This window comes from Hyperolius riggenbachi, chromosome 3, assembly GCF_040937935.1.
Source record: "Hyperolius riggenbachi isolate aHypRig1 chromosome 3, aHypRig1.pri, whole genome shotgun sequence".
NCBI lineage: Eukaryota > Metazoa > Chordata > Amphibia > Anura > Hyperoliidae > Hyperolius > Hyperolius riggenbachi.
In genome coordinates, this window is record NC_090648.1 from 190,557,525 (window position 1) to 190,573,758 (window position 16,234).

Below are 16,234 nucleotides of genomic sequence, written 5' to 3' on the forward strand. Positions count from 1 at the left end.
AAATTGTATGGTGTGTACCTAGCATAAGATTGTTTATTTTTTATTTTTTAGTTGTTCATATTACACAGATAACGCCAAATCATGTGCAAGGCACTCTAGGCAAGAGCCTAAGGACTAGTGGGTGTACATAGGCATGGCTGTAATCCCGACTCCATCCCATTTTACCAAAATAGGCAGGTGTCAACTAGGAGGAGCTACAGCTGGTACATTGCCTAGGGTCCCATTCCATCTTAGTCCCATCCAAGTAAACCTGTAATTTGTTTTTAAGTTGTACTACTCAGTAGGGGTAAGCCTTGGGATGATACAAAGGCTTCCCTGATCTTCTGCGACCCTTATGCTTCTGGCCAGGATCAGAAAAGGATAAAATGGGGACCTAGGCAAGATAGCAGTTTTTGCCCAGGGCTGATGGTCACCTGACTTTTGTGGTTAGATTTGGTGGGGATAGCATCCACCAGGCCCCTAGACTCTCTCCAGGCCGTAGACAGCTGCTTAGTATTGCCTTGTAGATGATCCGGCTCTTGTCAGGATCCTTCTTATCTTTGTGGCCGCAGTCTCCTCCATGTAAGAGTGCGGCTGCACTGAGCAGGCACCAGTGGGTTTGTGCCTGCAAAGTAGCATGGAGCCATTCGAGCAGAGAGAAATAAAACTGTGCACAAGCGACTTCGTGCTAATACGGGCTATATTCTGTGCCTGCACAGTGCAGCCACACTTGTACATGGAGGGCAGGCCAGCCTTGAGCAATCTTTGACTTTAATATTAAAGATTGTTCAGAGGGTCCCAGCATGATATGTGCATCAAAACCTGTATAATATATCAGCTGCTATTAATAGTAAAGTTAGCAGCGGGTATCAGCAATAGCAATAACAAGATATGTAACAGATCTTTAAGGTGATAGAAGGTTCGATACAAACAGAGGCTTGTAATTATTATGAGCCCTCCCCAGCTCCCCAGACTTGAGGGACCAAGAAAGTGGTTCTATTTTTGACTTGTCAAAGATCCTCCTGTACATGCATTAAAAATAAGCTACATGGATCCACAATCACAGAGTCTTCTGTCTTCTAGCCATGTGCAAAAGTAAATCCACATTTATTTGATAAGATTAAAAAGTGGAAAAAAGTCCTGATAATTTAATGAATGATATAAACAGTGTGCTGGTTAAAGGACACCTGCCATGAGTGGAATATGGAGGCTGCCATATTTATTTCCTTTTAAACAATGCAAATTTCCTGGCTGTACTGCTGATTCGCTGCCTCCAAATTACAGGGCTGGGCCGAGGCAGAGGCTGGAGAGGCTCCAGCCTCAGGGTGCAGTGTAGGAGGGGGCGCACAATTCATTCAGTTGTCATTCCCAATTGTGTTTGAAGCAGAAAGAAATAGGAAAAGGGGATACATGGCAGTGACTGCAAGTCAGATAACTAGAGATTAAGGTATTAGGGAGGTTGGGGGCCCTGGGGTGCCTCTTAGTCTAATAGCAATCAGTGTGTGACAGCTGGGGGGGAGGGATGGAGGGGCGCACTTTGGTGTCTCAGCCTTGGGTGCTGAAGGACCTTGTCCCAGCTCTGCCTCCAATACATTCAGCCATAAGCCCTGAACCAGCATGCAGATCAGATGCTTCTGACTGAAGTGTGACTGGATCAGCCACTTTCTTGTTTCAAGTGTGTGATCGTCTGATCTGATGCCTGAAAGGTCATCAGGTAAGCTAGGCAACTGGTATTGTTTAAAAGGAAATAAATATGGCAGCCTCCGTTTCCTTCTAACACCAGGTGTCCTTTAAAGAGACTCTGTAACAAATTTTTCAGCCTTAGTTCTTCTATCCTATAAGTTCCTATGCCTGTTCTAATGTGCTCTGGCTTACTGCAGCCTTTCCTAATTGCACTGTCTCTGTAATAAATCTTATCTCCTTTCCTCTGTCATGTCTGTCGGGCTAAGGCTTGAATGTGTGGAATGTGCAGGGCTGCTTGTGATTGGATAGAAGCGATACACACCCTCTGCAGGCCCCCTGCACACTCTGTATGACTTACACACTCTGTTTATGTGAGCCTATCACAAGCTGGTTAGTTTGTTTGTAAACACTGCCTAAAACTGTTAATTACAAGCCAGGATTGCAGCAGAGAGTGGCAGAAACAGCACAGAGGGTCACAGGAGAAAATAAGGAATAGAATGGTATGCTTTTTAGTGTAAGAATATTAGAGTACAGATTCTCTTTAAAGACACCGCCTTTGACAAAGTAGACCATGATTGGCATCCTGGCTGCAGCCAGTTGCCTATTCAGCAAGGAGTCCCTGGGCAACACTACCTAATGCTCCAGGGTAGCCTATTGAGCACGCCCTTAATGGCTGCAGCTCTCAAGTGATTTGTGTCCGACAGGAGAATAGTGCTATACAAATGTTAACATAAAAGGGAACTACGGTGCAGCTCATCAAGCACCAGTGTTGATTGTAGATAACCATTTCCAAAGGAAATTCACATCCCCAGCTCAAGAGTTGATAAGCAATGGGAAGCTCACCTATGTATAAGATCCAAATATCCAGACCATTATACGATGTCAGTATAAAGACCTAAGGAACTTCGGACCATTTTCAGCACATCTATCAGTCAGTTCTCACAATTTGCACTCAGTGTAATGTTACAGGGGTGGAGTTTTTTTTAGCTATTCACAGCATCCACCTGCTTTACTGGGATTTTATTCTGAAGTCCCAGCTTCTACTTCCTGCTCTTCTTAAAAAACCTCCCTTAAACAATTACAAAGTAAAAAATAAAAGTTTTCCACAAATAACGTTTGAACGTTTTTCTGTGGACTGTATACAGGGGGTCTGATTGATTCTATACCAGTCCATTACAGGCCCCAATAAGACTTTGCTCAATGCAAGGGTCTTTTCCATCCAACTGACTTCCATTAATCAGTATGTTTTTTTTAAAATGACATTGTAGGGATTTCCCATCCAGTTATTACCCACTGAGCACATAGGTCCATATGCAATTCACTTTTTCTTCTGAGGTTTCTCTTAGGTGATATTTTCACAGCTTGTCAACAAAATACTTTTCCCGCCACCAGCAAGCAAGAAAATACTCAAAATATTATTATTATTAATATTTTCATAGGCAAATGCAGGGGGGGATTACAGCTGCCCAGAATCCCCCCCCCCCCCCCATACCAGGGCCGGTGCAGTGTCTGGGGACAGGCACAAGTTGAGACACCAGGTATCCTGCAGCTCACAGCACTGCCCCCTTTCTTTCCCTGCTACAGTTGACTTTGGATGGAGAAGAAACATGTGTACAGAGCATGGAGGTGCAGCGTGCATACAGAGCATGGAGCAGCAGCATGTGTACAGAGCATGGAGCAGCAGCATGTGTACAGAGCATGGAGCAGCAGCATGTGTACAGAGCATGGAGCAGCAGCATGTGTACAGAGCATGGAGCAGCAGCATGTGTACAGAGCGTGGAGCAGCAGCATGTGTACAGAGCATGGAGCAGCAGCGTGCATACAGAGCATGGAGCAGCAGCATGTGTACAGAGCATGGAGCAGCAGCATGTGTACAGAGCATGGAGCAGCAGCATGTGTACAGAGCATGGAGAAGCTCTGGGGATCTTCACAGAGTCAGGTATGAGCACAGCTCTGTGCCCTGCTGTGCGAATGCTTCACTTTCCTTTCATTAGCAATGTCAGCTGTCCTCATTATTATCTGTATCCAAACTGCTCCTGATCAATCCCGTTGTTGGTTGGACGGGAAATTGCATTATGTGTACCCAGCATGATGTCCTACCATATTATTATACTGTATTGTGTGTGGCAGAGGGAGACCTTTCAGGAATTTCCCCCTTTAACTTTAACGTTCTGGGTTTGCACCTGAATTTTTCACCTACTTTTTAGTACTTTTTCAATTGCAAAGTGCTGAAAAATTATTTAAAATACAAGGTGAAAAATTATCTCTTAGGAGAAAACTCAGGATAAAAAGTTAATTCCAAATGGGCCATTATGTTCTTACATGAATAATAAGAAGGTGCATAATCTTCAACTGTTATCGAAAGAGTCAGCACTGATAAGTGAATGTCAAGTCATCAAGTGAAGTCTAATGACTTAAGAGTGGCAAGGGATCGGGTTCACCCTCTCTGCCCCCCTCCCCCATCAAGGAAGAGAATACTGACTTTCATCTCCAGTTAATGGAGTGGTAAGGGTGTAATTCCCAATGGACATTTTGTTTTATGCCTACCTATATGCCTACTACCCAGCAGGACAAAACGTTGTTGGTACTCTTAATTCTTTCATTATTTCAGTAGAAACAGGTTCCTAGGCTCAAGAAATAGCTCATGATCACAAGAGAACATTATAAGATTGCCTTTTATTCAGGCTTTAGTGCTCAGTTCACTTTTTATTCACTTACAATTGCAACATTACAATAATAAGCTATGTTTAATAAAGTTCTGGAAACGTATCGATTCTATGCCCATAGTGCCCTGGATGGGTTTCAAGCCCAGGGCCGGGCTGAGGCAGAGGCGAGAGAGGCTCCAGCCTCAGGGTGCAGTGTAGGAAGGGGAGCACAACTCACTCAGCTATTATTCCCCTATTGTGTTTGAAGCAGTGTTTGAAGCAGTGAGAAATAAGAAAAAGGGTTACATGGCAGTGACTGCAAGGCAGATAACCAGACATTGGGACCCTGGGGGTCTTAAAAGCTACATACACACGGGGGACAATTGTCCCCCATTGCATACGTGCACGTGAACAGTCCCTGCCAGCGACAGCCTTCCACACGTCTCGCCAGAAAGGCAGAGACGCGGTGGAAGCTGTTTGTGAATGGAGCATCCCCCGGCCGGATGCTCCATTCACTTGCGTAGGTCTCCTGTCGCTAGCCCGCATACTCAAGTGGGACTAGCGACAGTTCCGGCGAAGTTGCGGCGACAGCTGTAGCCGGCGATTGAACATGTCAATCGCCTGGCGACAGCTCCGACGGGTGACGGTTCGGGCGTGCGCGTTATACACACGGGCGACCTGATGCCGCAACAAGCGCATGCCACGTGGTTGCGGCGACGGCCGTACCCCGTGTGTATGGGTCTTTAGTCTAATAGCAATCAGTGTGTGACAGCTGGGGTGGAAGGGATGGAGGGGCGTACTTTGGCGTCTCAGCCTTGGGTGCTGGAGGACCTTGTCCCTGCTCAAGCCTAACTCTCTTGAGCTGAAGGGCAAGGGTGCTTTTACCCATTTAGGAAGATCTTGCATTGACAAACTGTGAGGGCCAACAAGAGTCCTGCCAGGTCAAGGGATGTAATTCATTTCTCCTAAAATACATCATACTTCCGTTCTTTTTTTACACTATGCACTTGGTAATGACAATCCCTTGAGAGTAATAAGAGATATGCAGCATTTACTGCTGATTATAACAGAACCTAATCATAGAAATAGCTGCAGCTTTGCATACTCTTGAAAGTGTAAATGACAACAAGACAACTATCCTTAACTTGGAACACAGGCTCACCCTCAGGAATCCACAATTATTATTCCAATCCAAAATGGGTGTGATATAAACTTTAATCTTGCATGTGTGGCCAAAAAAAAGCCTTGAAAGAGAATAACTTACAGCAGCCAGGTTTATTGTAGTTGTATAAGTGGAAGTTGGAAGCGAAATTCTAATTGCTTCTTATGGCAGTTTACAGCCATTACTCTTAGTTCAACCTTATCGATATAGTTAGGAGTAGTAACAAATAAATAAACGGGTACATGCTTTGCTAACTCAATCATAATTACTTAATAGATAAATATTTCCTTGATGAGGGCAGCAAGGGAGGTATTATCCCACCCTTGGAACAAAACTTTACATAATAGTTGTGTAAAGCATGATCCCATTATCAACTTCTATCAGGAAATCCCTGTACAGATATGCATGAGAGAGAGAGAGGGGAGAGAGGAGAAAGAGAGAGAGAGCGAGAGAGAGAGAGAGAGAGAGGAGAGAGAGAGAGAGAGAGAGAGAGAGAGAGAGAGAGAGAGAGAGAGAGAGAGGGAGACTGACTCTCAGCAGGACCCTTCAGTAGTGGTCTGCCAAACACTGCAGTGTACCCAATATATATTCCTGCAAGCAAGCACACCTGTGTAGGATGATGAATGAATTTATAGACAAGACACCATCGCCTAATCCTGCCAAAAATGACTGGCTAGGTCAACTACATATCTACATGTGTTACTGTACTTATGTAGCAAAAATTTCCAAAAAATATTGTACTTGTGTAAAAATGAGTCATCCTAAGCCCATACTCAATATTTGGTGATATGCTATCAGTAGCTGGGAAATGCTGAGTTAAGAAAATCAATTTACAGCTTCAGAAACCATGTTAACAGTTCAAAACACATTCAAGCAAACATTCCTACACACTGTACCTTGTTTACTATTAATATCAGCACAAAGCAGCAGCTTATACTGTGCATAGTGGATTTGGCATACCTTTATCTTAAAAAGGGTGTTAAATAAATACTAAATAAAGACAATTACTGATTATCAACAAATTACTACTAGGTTATTTATGGTGGATGAATTTTAAGACACCCATAAGTATAAATACACTAAAGCCTTGGCCATTACTGTTTACTTGTCCATGATAAATGAGGTCCAATAAACACATTGGGCTACCAAACAATAAGGGCTGGAACCCACAGGAGCGCTTTTGGCAGCGTTTTGGCAGCACTGCGATACGCTAGCAGTTCGCCAAAACGCTGGGCTAATGTTAATGGATGGGGCAACTTCCACAAGAGCGTTTGCGTTTCCCAGAAACGCAAACGCAGGACCTGCAGCATTTTGGGAGCGTTAGCGCTTCAATGTAAAGTATTGGAACGCTAGCAGAAACGCTCATCAAAACCTAAACTGAGCGGTTTTGCTAGCGTTTTGCGGTTCAGCACACTGTAACAAAATGAAAAATAATTCACAGGACCAATCAGGATAAAAACGCAAAACGCTACGCACCCGCTGGGCAAAAAAATACAATGTTGGAAAACACGACCAAAAACGCGCATGAATCCGCTTACAAACCGCTCAGACAAAACGCTAGCGGTTGCGTTTTGCGTTTGCTGATTTCAGTGGGTTCCAGGCCTAAGATGGCCCTGACTCCACAGCTGGCAGGACTGGGCCTTATTGTGCGTACTGAACGAGCCATTGTTAGGTGCAATGATGTTGTGTAAAGTGTATAAATCACAGCTAACAGTTATTTTTAGCTCACTGCAGTCACATCAGTAAAGGTAGATTCAGACTGGTTGTTGTTAGAGGCGAATGCACTTTACACTTTGCCATTTCCCTTAGTGAACAAGCCATTCACAGTGACCATTCGCAGAGCTTGCAGTTTTCCACACATGATTATGATAGTATCTGGGCATTATGAAGTGTCACACAGAGTAGCAAGCCACAGCAGACAAACACCTTGCAGAAAACTACTCTACACTACTGGAGACCCTACCATTATAAAACTGAATACCCAATGGCTGTTCCCTTTCAAACTATCGTCCAAAACATGCTTCCATCTTTAAAAAGAAATCTTTTTATTTACTATTGTAATCCGCATCTCATGCAATTAAAGCCATGAGATAGCCGGATACTTTCACTTCCACTTTAAGTGAGCTCTGATTATTACTAACTTATGTAGTGAGCTCTGATTATTACTAACTTATGTACTGCTTGAGATCTGTTTTCTGACTCTGGACCGAGGACCATTTCACCTGACCAATCATTATATAATAAAAAATAAAATAAACATTACTACATCAATAAAAAAGTGCGTGTGCGTGTGTGTGTGTGCGTGTGCATGTGTGTGCGTGTGTGTGTGTGTGTGTGTGTATGTGTGTGGTGCTATAGCAGAATTGTAGGTAGAGAACGAGAGCAATACATTTCCCTACATCCACTCTTGTACAGTATAGAGAATTTCCTGTCTAATTCTTTTGTACCTGATTGGGTGGTTGAAGTGACTGTAGCAAATACTTCCCGCCTCCTCACAACAAAGCATCTCCTTTAGAAAATGTGCCTTACTGTACCTGATGTCAATAAATGTTTGCCAGCTGACCACCAATCCTACCTTCCCTTAAATAATATAGTTCAAAGGATACTAAAATCTGTCTTCAACTACTGCTTTAATAGGAATAGTAGCAGCAGCAGTAGAAGCAACACTACTAATAATAATGGGAGTTTTTAGATACTTTAAAATTTTAAGCATGTTATGGTTTCAGAAGTAACATATTTATCTGCAAGCTGATGTAGAAAAAAATGGGACAAAAATGAACAAAATAAAAGTGGTAGCTTACAATAATCTGTGAATTTGGGGTCAGCCTAGTGAATATCGAGCAATTCTGGAACAATGAACTTGTATTGATCAGCCAATGTATCCAGTCCTAGAAAGAGTTAGGCCTACATTAAACTGCAAAAGTAAATCCAATTGAGTGGAACGCTAAGCTGAGTGTGTTTGATGCCCATTGTGAGGATTGAGCGAAAGTCCCAAATGTACAGCATAACATGGATTGAATGTGAGAGCACAAGCAACCTTTGGACACCAACAGAGGCCTGTTATGGCAGAAAATCATTTCAGTCCAAATAGAGGCCCAGAAACAAATGTAAAATGACGAGCTGGTCTCCGGGCAGGTTGACACTACTAAAAAAAAAACACATATGCAATAGATGTTTGAGTTCAAAAACCTGTGCTAGGCCTACTCTACTTGTTTCATTAATCTGCTGAGGTTTCCAAGATATAGTGGCAGGCCAAGGCTTGTGTGGCAAAGGCACACTTACTGTCACACTATTTCCAAACATAAACAACTTCAATCTACCACCTAATGTACATATTTTATGCGTTCCTAATGCATAAAAAGTAACTATTATTATTTAGTATTTATATAGCACACTATTTTCTTGTGTATGTGTTTAGAATTAAATCAAACTACTTTGCAATAATTGAAGAAGTAAACAGAGGCAGGTGATTTGCATATGCGTAAGAAAAGAGTTACCTGATCAATGCAATAAAATCTCTAAAATCAGTACAGGTAGAGCATTCCTGCATTATAAAGAATGTAAAAAAACAAGTAATGGCTGAAATGTGATTAAGGTGAAACAAAAAAAAGGTGGTAGTAGGTGTAATAGTAGTAATAATAATTTTACAGAATTGATTCATAGTATGCTTTAAAATGTGCAAATAAATAAATAAATAAATATTGAAATAATAATTATACGAATAATAATAATAATAATTATTATTATCATTACATTATTATTATTATTATTATTATTATTATTATTATTATTATTATTAGTAGTAGTAGTAGTAGTAGTAGTAGTAGTATTGTTGTTATTATTGTTATTATTATTATTATTATTATTATTATTATTACTATTATTAGCATATGTTTGTTATTCATAATTTCGTATATTATTCAATAATAATAATAATAATAAGAATAAGAATAATAATAATAAGAATAATAAGAATAATAATAATAGTATTATTATTATTGTTATTATTATTAGTAGTAGTATTAGGTTTATTATTACTATTATTATAATTATTATTAGTATTCCTTTAAAGAGGGCAAATTCAATGCCTTTAAAAAGTTTTTTTATTTTTTTTCTCCACCCAAATGAAAACTGCATTCTTACATTTAGGTGACTTTCAGAGCTTGTACGTAATTATTTATGTATATTGATTTCTCTGCTCGATTCCGTTTTCCAGCAGATAAAAATCTAGGAAGATTCAACAACATATGCAAACTTTTCGTTTTATTATCAATTTTACTAATGGTGTATATGTGCCATTACCGCAGAACACTTGATCTGCAACATGTATATGATATGTTCTAATCCAGAATAGTGCCCGCTCAAAGAGAATTCGTTTGAATCATGTGATTATTACAAAGTATAGACTGCAGAAAATAACAAGGACATTTTTTGCGACAAAATAAACATAATGGCATTAGGACATCACTATTAATAGCAGATGTGAAGGGCAGCGAGCCCAATGTGAGCCGAACCTGATAGGATAAAAGTATGTGGTGTAATGACAGTATATGGCATTTGTCAGGGAAGCTCCTGGGCATACACAAGGGCAGATACAGAGCAGGTAATATCTGCCATGGCGGATTCAACCATACAACACAAGGCAGGTGCGAGCAGTGCTGCCTCCTCTGCCATTCATTTGTATTCAGCAAGTTGCACTGTCAGACAGACACTTCAGATTGGCAGATTAATGCTCAGATAACGCCGAGAAGGGGATCCTACGGTCTAATTCAAACGGTTGTTTCCATTATTGATCCATGGAAATAAATGGGGATTCTGGCTCGACCAAATTGCAGTCAAAACACACTCCAGATCGAAGAAAGCGTCGCCTTATCAATCGTTATCGACACTCACTGGGATATATATATATATATATATATATATATATATATATATATATATATATATATATATATATATATATATATATATATATATATATATATATTCCATTGCCTGTATGCTGCCAGGGTGTTGTATTATAGTGGCAAGCAGGGCACTGTTGTGCTGTGCAGTGGCCATGCCTGGCATCATCCTGCGCATTGCACCTCAGTGTGTGCATCCAGGCACAGTACTGTACATTGTGCCCTGCCCAGCAGACAGTGTGGCTGCAGCATGGGGTACAGTATTAGGAATAGACCATATAGGCCAGTCACATACATAGGGATACACAGGCAGGGCACACACAGCCTGGGGAGACTGGAATTGGCCCTTCCCTTTTTTGTCTGTGGAATAGATCGCCTGTGACAGCACCTCGGATTGACTGCCTGGCATTCTCCAGGGACGAATTAATGAAGACCTGCCAGTTAATTAAACCCTCAAATAAAGGCTCTGCTTTCTATTAAACTCGCCGAATCAGTTATAAAAAAAAAATCAAATCATTGCCCTGCATGCTAAGTTTCCTAAAAACTGGATGCCAAGCAATGCTGGCTGACAGAGGGATTATGTGCTATGTGACTGGAATGGTCACGTACCCATTTAACCATACAGTGGCATTCATTGGCAGTGGGACTCCAGAGGACCAGGCTTGGCAGTTCTCAATCGTTCAACCGCACACTACACACTGAATCTGAATGCAAAAACTCCTAAAATTAGTTGTTCTTCTAAATCTTAATACATGCAATCCTATGTAACAAATATACACAATTTCAGCAATTGACATCGCCGTGTATTTACTAAACACGTGACTTATGCAATCAGTTACATGGCTGAGGAAAGGATTTGTATCTTTATGCAACATTGTAACTTTCCCTATTCCCCAAATGTGTCCTCCAGCAGCTGGTCACACCTGCCCAGAAGTAGAGCGATACATTGTTTCCCTTCATATACAGTACTGGAAATCCCTGACCCAGATGAAGCCATATCATATCTGAAGCAATAGTCTACTTTGGACATTTCAAAATACACTTAGCTCAGAGGCATCCTGTCAGGTGAGACATGTTTGCTTATTGCTGTATTGTTGGACACAACTTCCTCCAAGGTTTAGGTAAGGCGCCCTTCCATTCTGCTTAGATATTGCTGCCCCCCCCCCCCCCCCCCCTGGAATTGATCTATCAGTGGATGCAAGCCAACCAGGCCCAGCAGCAGAGAAGCGTCCCCTCCCCATGTTACTCCGTTATACCTCATATATACCTCATGCTACATAGCTTGGATGGGGTAGGGGTATACATTACTGACATGCCACATCCAGATTTCTCCACACAAAATACTGTGTTTTCACTTTCCCCTCGCATGCTGTCTGATCATTGTTCCAACAATGTGTGATATCTGAGTGGCTTTAGATGAATGTATGTTTTAGTGGCCTTCAGTGAATAGCACCCTGAGAGGACGTCAGCAGGTATGTAGCCCTATGTGTCACCTGCATGGTTTGCCTTATGAATTGGGAGAGTGGAAGACGGCCTACATTCCCTCCATTTGCAAACTATCTGCTATACTATGGAGTCCTGCAGGCCTATCCAGGAATCAATTTCTGAACCTTTCTCTAGAGGATCTCTTGCAATCTATTCTGTATTTGATCACATGACACACCGTCAACACAATACTGCACGACTATATGCTGTATGGCGAGCCAAGGACACACCTGAATGGATTGGAGCACCTGGCTTATTGATCGGGTACCTGATTTATCAACATCCAATAGGCTCACGTGTTTTTGGTCATCAGGGACATTTGGTATTTAACTCCTTTCTCAATAGAGATATGGCTATGCAAAGTGCTGTCCATCAAATGAATATGTCTCTTTTATGAATATGACCAGATCGTACCACATTTTAAGGGCCAATAATATAAAAAGAGTCAGAAAATACAGTATGAATTCTGAATCTTCTTTCCTGACAGTACTGTAGTAAGTATGCATCTCTAGTTAGCAGAAGGAGTGTTTTCTTTCAGGAACTGGCTCCCAGCCATCCTTCCTACTAGCTATCAATACACAGATCGATAGAGCAAAATAATTTAAATACGACACCAATACAACTATCCTGAGCCACATTCTGCCTGTCAAGTCAGCATCTGTCAACCTATGCTTTATATCAATGTATTTTATTAGACCTGGTCCAAAAAAAATAGAGATATGTAGACTTTGTAGAGCAACATATTCATGATTGCATGGTGACACAGTCTGTTTACATGCTGGAGGAAATACTGACTCAACGTTCCTGCGAGTATTGATTTATCGATCAATAGATAGGTTTCAATCAGTCGATATTAATTGTTTGGCCAAGACAATGGGTGGTAGATAAGCACGAGGTGTGCTTTTTGGCCTAATTTTAATTCCACGTGGGATTTCCACTATGACTCAAAATATATGAATAAGTTGGGAGAGGATTTCAGTTCTATTGTAAGTCCGTTCTAGAACTCGTTACATCCAACTGACTTGACTGCTTGTGTGAGATGTGCAGAGCTTAGGAAAGCCTTTCTTCCTATTGAGAATGGGATCTTATTGTGTGGACACGCTATGGTGAGATGAACAGGGGAGAAATGGCACTCGGCATGGTTCATTTCCTACAATGCCAGCAATGGCATATGTCCCTTTGTAGGAAGATGGGCGAAAATTATGAACCCTACACAAAAGGAATGAAGGGACAACACTGATGTCACTGTAGCTGGCGGGGGAAGAAGACGTAGTGCACAGGACAAGGGTCTGTAGAGAGGGTTCAGAGTGAACACAAAGGCAGTAGAACACATACAATCAAGATCCGAGGTGAAAATCTACAGAGATGAATGTATAGTAGGAAATGTGTCTATATGGGAACATATACAGGGCTCACATCACATGTGGGCTTGCCTACTCACCTGCTAGCCTGAGAGCTGACATCCTCTGGAATTCTGGCTCCTGGAGCCATTTCCACATCCTGCGAAAGGTCTCCCGGCCGGATTTGAGTTTGCTCCAAGGTTTGGGGTTCCTCAGCAGATCTGAGAGGGTCCCTTGCGAGCGGCACAGTACCCTCTGGGCAAAGATCGCCTGAGGGATGCTGTACCGCTTCAGCTCGGTTGTGATTCTCTGAGCTACTTCTTTGGTATTGATTTCTTCCATTTGCCCTGAATTACTTCCATTGTTGACTTGTGATCCATTCATAGATGCAGGATTTTGCTCCCTGGTGGAGCCCAGAATCTGTCCGTGACTCTGGGCATTTAAATGGGCATGCGGGTGGTGGGGGATCCCGTTGAGAGGCACCATGCCAGCAGATGGCGGGGTTAGATGCTGTTCTCCATGCCTTGACAACATGGCAGGGTGGTGGGCTTCAAAGCCATTAGGAGTGAGCATTTTCTCGGTAGGCATGGTGGCACTGGGGTGAGCGTAATGGGGCATGCCTTGCTGGGCATTGTGGATGCCCCCCAGACCGGCGCCGGAGAGCGGAGACAAGCTTTGCCCCATACCGGTGACATCCTTGTGGTAAGGGCTATACAGATTGTTCATAGATGTCAGCCCCCTGTCATCCCTCATGAGGGTGAAGCTGCCGCTGACATTGCCCGGTATCCGCTGGTGGGGGTGGTGATGATGGTGGTGGTGGTGATGGGGGAATTTGTCCGATACAGTGGAGATGGGTGGCAGGGGCTGCAGGGGGGTCAGCGTTGTGTAGGTGCTGCTCATGCTCATGCCCGGTGGGGTGTCACAAGCCATGGTCATGGTGGGATGAAGTGGCCCTGTTAAGGCATGGTCCGGGGGTCGGTGGTGGTGGTGATGATACTCTCCTCCGTCCAGTATTGATGCCATGCCCATTGATCGCGGATGAACAGCCAAGTGATTGTTGCGATGGTTCAACGATCCTCTGTGATGTGGGCTGCCGCTCATAAGATCAGCAGTATCATGGCTCACCCCGTGCAGATCCCCAATATTGTCCATGGTCAGCTGAGCGTTCATGTTTATACGTGCAGGCGTGTGGACAAAACATCTATCTGGCGTGCTGGTTAAACGTCCCAGGAATGCTTTGCATGGAACTTCCAGTCTTCCTCACTTCCTTTCTGTTTCATTAGACTTCTTTGGTTTTTTTATTTTATTTTATTTTCTATGATTTTTTTTTCTTCTCTTTAGCTTTAAGGCCCGTCTCCCTTTATCAGAGCATCAGCAGCAGTGATTGGAGTCTGCTCATTCCCCTTGCCATCTCTTGCCATGTCTCTCACTGTTCAATGTGTATAGAGAGTCACTGAGCTGCCCCTGCAGCTGCCGAGTCGCACGGAGCATGCGCACTGGACAGCGCACGGCTGCTTGTGACGTCACGCCCACTCTCCTGGCTTCTATTTACCATGTAAGCGCCAGGCAGCTTCCAGCCAGCCCCAGCCACACATCTCCGGCTACTACACATAAAGGGGACGCGCAGGGACTCGGGCTTTGTGATGGAGAGAGCCCCAGATCGGGAGGGATGATCAATTCCACGTCCGGTCTCACCACCATATAGCTGATTGTTGGCTGATTGTATTATAGTGTATGGCATCAGGGTTGCCCAATCATTCCTACTGACACCAGTTATGCAGGTTTTGGGGCTTCTATGGTGGCCACTAATGATCCAATCTTGATTGTACAATCTCACCATACCTATATAGTAGAAGGCGAAACTGAGTGAATATATACTGTAGGTAGTCCCTTATATTACATGGAAATGATAAGACTGGACAAAAAAAAGATTAGATCATTAGTGGGCAGCTTTATATATATGCCTAAACTACATCTAACACGCCACAAAACCTGTATAACTCATAAGTGTCAGTCATTAAAGAGATCCGTTGGATGGAAGGCAGCGCACTACTGTGTTACAAAGGAGGTTTGTCACATTGTCACCAGTCCATTTCTGTGACATGACTGGCTATCTGTGCCAAGCACGCGAGAGACTACAAGTCCCAGCGTGCCAGAGTTCCCCCATGAGAGCCACAGGTTGCTTCCGTTGTCCTGCACTATCATTATACCAGCAGCAACGCATTTGCATGGGGCTTCATTGTAGCAAAGCACATTGGTTCCCGTTGCCAATAAGCAGTGCTTGCATAAAGCCTGGTTAATGGACTCCCTGCCTCCATTCTGCTGCCTGCACCTCCCCAGCGTGTCAGCCAGACGACTGAACTGTCCTAATTACAGCCAGGCTCCTCCCCTTCTAGTGACTTTGCATTATGCCGGTGTGACAGAGACAGAGCTTGTTCAAATTGAATTTTAATTTTAACTTCCGGGTTTTCCTGCAGTCAAAGGTAAAAGGAAAAAATGTCATTGCTATTTAACCAGCCAACAAATGAGCACAGCCTAGTACAGCACTCACACTGATCTGATAAAAAATAAGGCAGAAATTAAAAGGAAAAAAACACTTAATCATCTGGAAACACAGGAAGAGCCCAGCTACAATAACGTAGCCACGTTCCTACCATTATTTACACTTCTTTTCATTTATCAATGGCTAGGTAAGATTTGAAAGGAAAAATAACATTGCTAGCATTTATTATTGGGAATCTGACAACAGAGTAACATGGATCTATGGATCATCTATCTATCTATCTATCTATCTATCTATCTATCTATCTATCTATCTATCTATCTATCTATCTATCTATCTGTCTATCTATCATCTGTCTAGGCCACTCAGACGTGCAGCTAGATGGAAGGACAATTAGAATCATTGGCAGATTAGTGAGTGATGTAAATGACAGGGACATGCAGGTGTTAGCAGAAGAAGCCACCATAGGATTGTGCTGAAAGCTTGGACAGATGTGCCTATTGTGCACCGCCAAGCCACAGAGAATCCCAGCA

At 42.7% G+C, this 16,234-nt stretch overlaps 1 protein-coding gene across 3 annotated transcripts in view; it reads right to left on the minus strand.

Moving 5' to 3' along the window:
* ONECUT1 (one cut homeobox 1) overlaps positions 1-14,617 on the minus strand; it is a 65,481-nt gene extending 50,864 nt beyond the window's left edge. For all 3 annotated transcript variants that reach the window (XM_068275473.1, XM_068275472.1, XM_068275471.1), the window contains exon 1: positions 13,300-14,617. In XM_068275473.1, the coding sequence (XP_068131574.1) occupies positions 13,300-14,368 (1,069 nt within the window). In that variant the 5' untranslated portion in view covers positions 14,369-14,617. The remainder of the gene's footprint in view (positions 1-13,299) is intronic.
* Between the last annotated feature and the right edge of the window lie 1,617 nt (positions 14,618-16,234).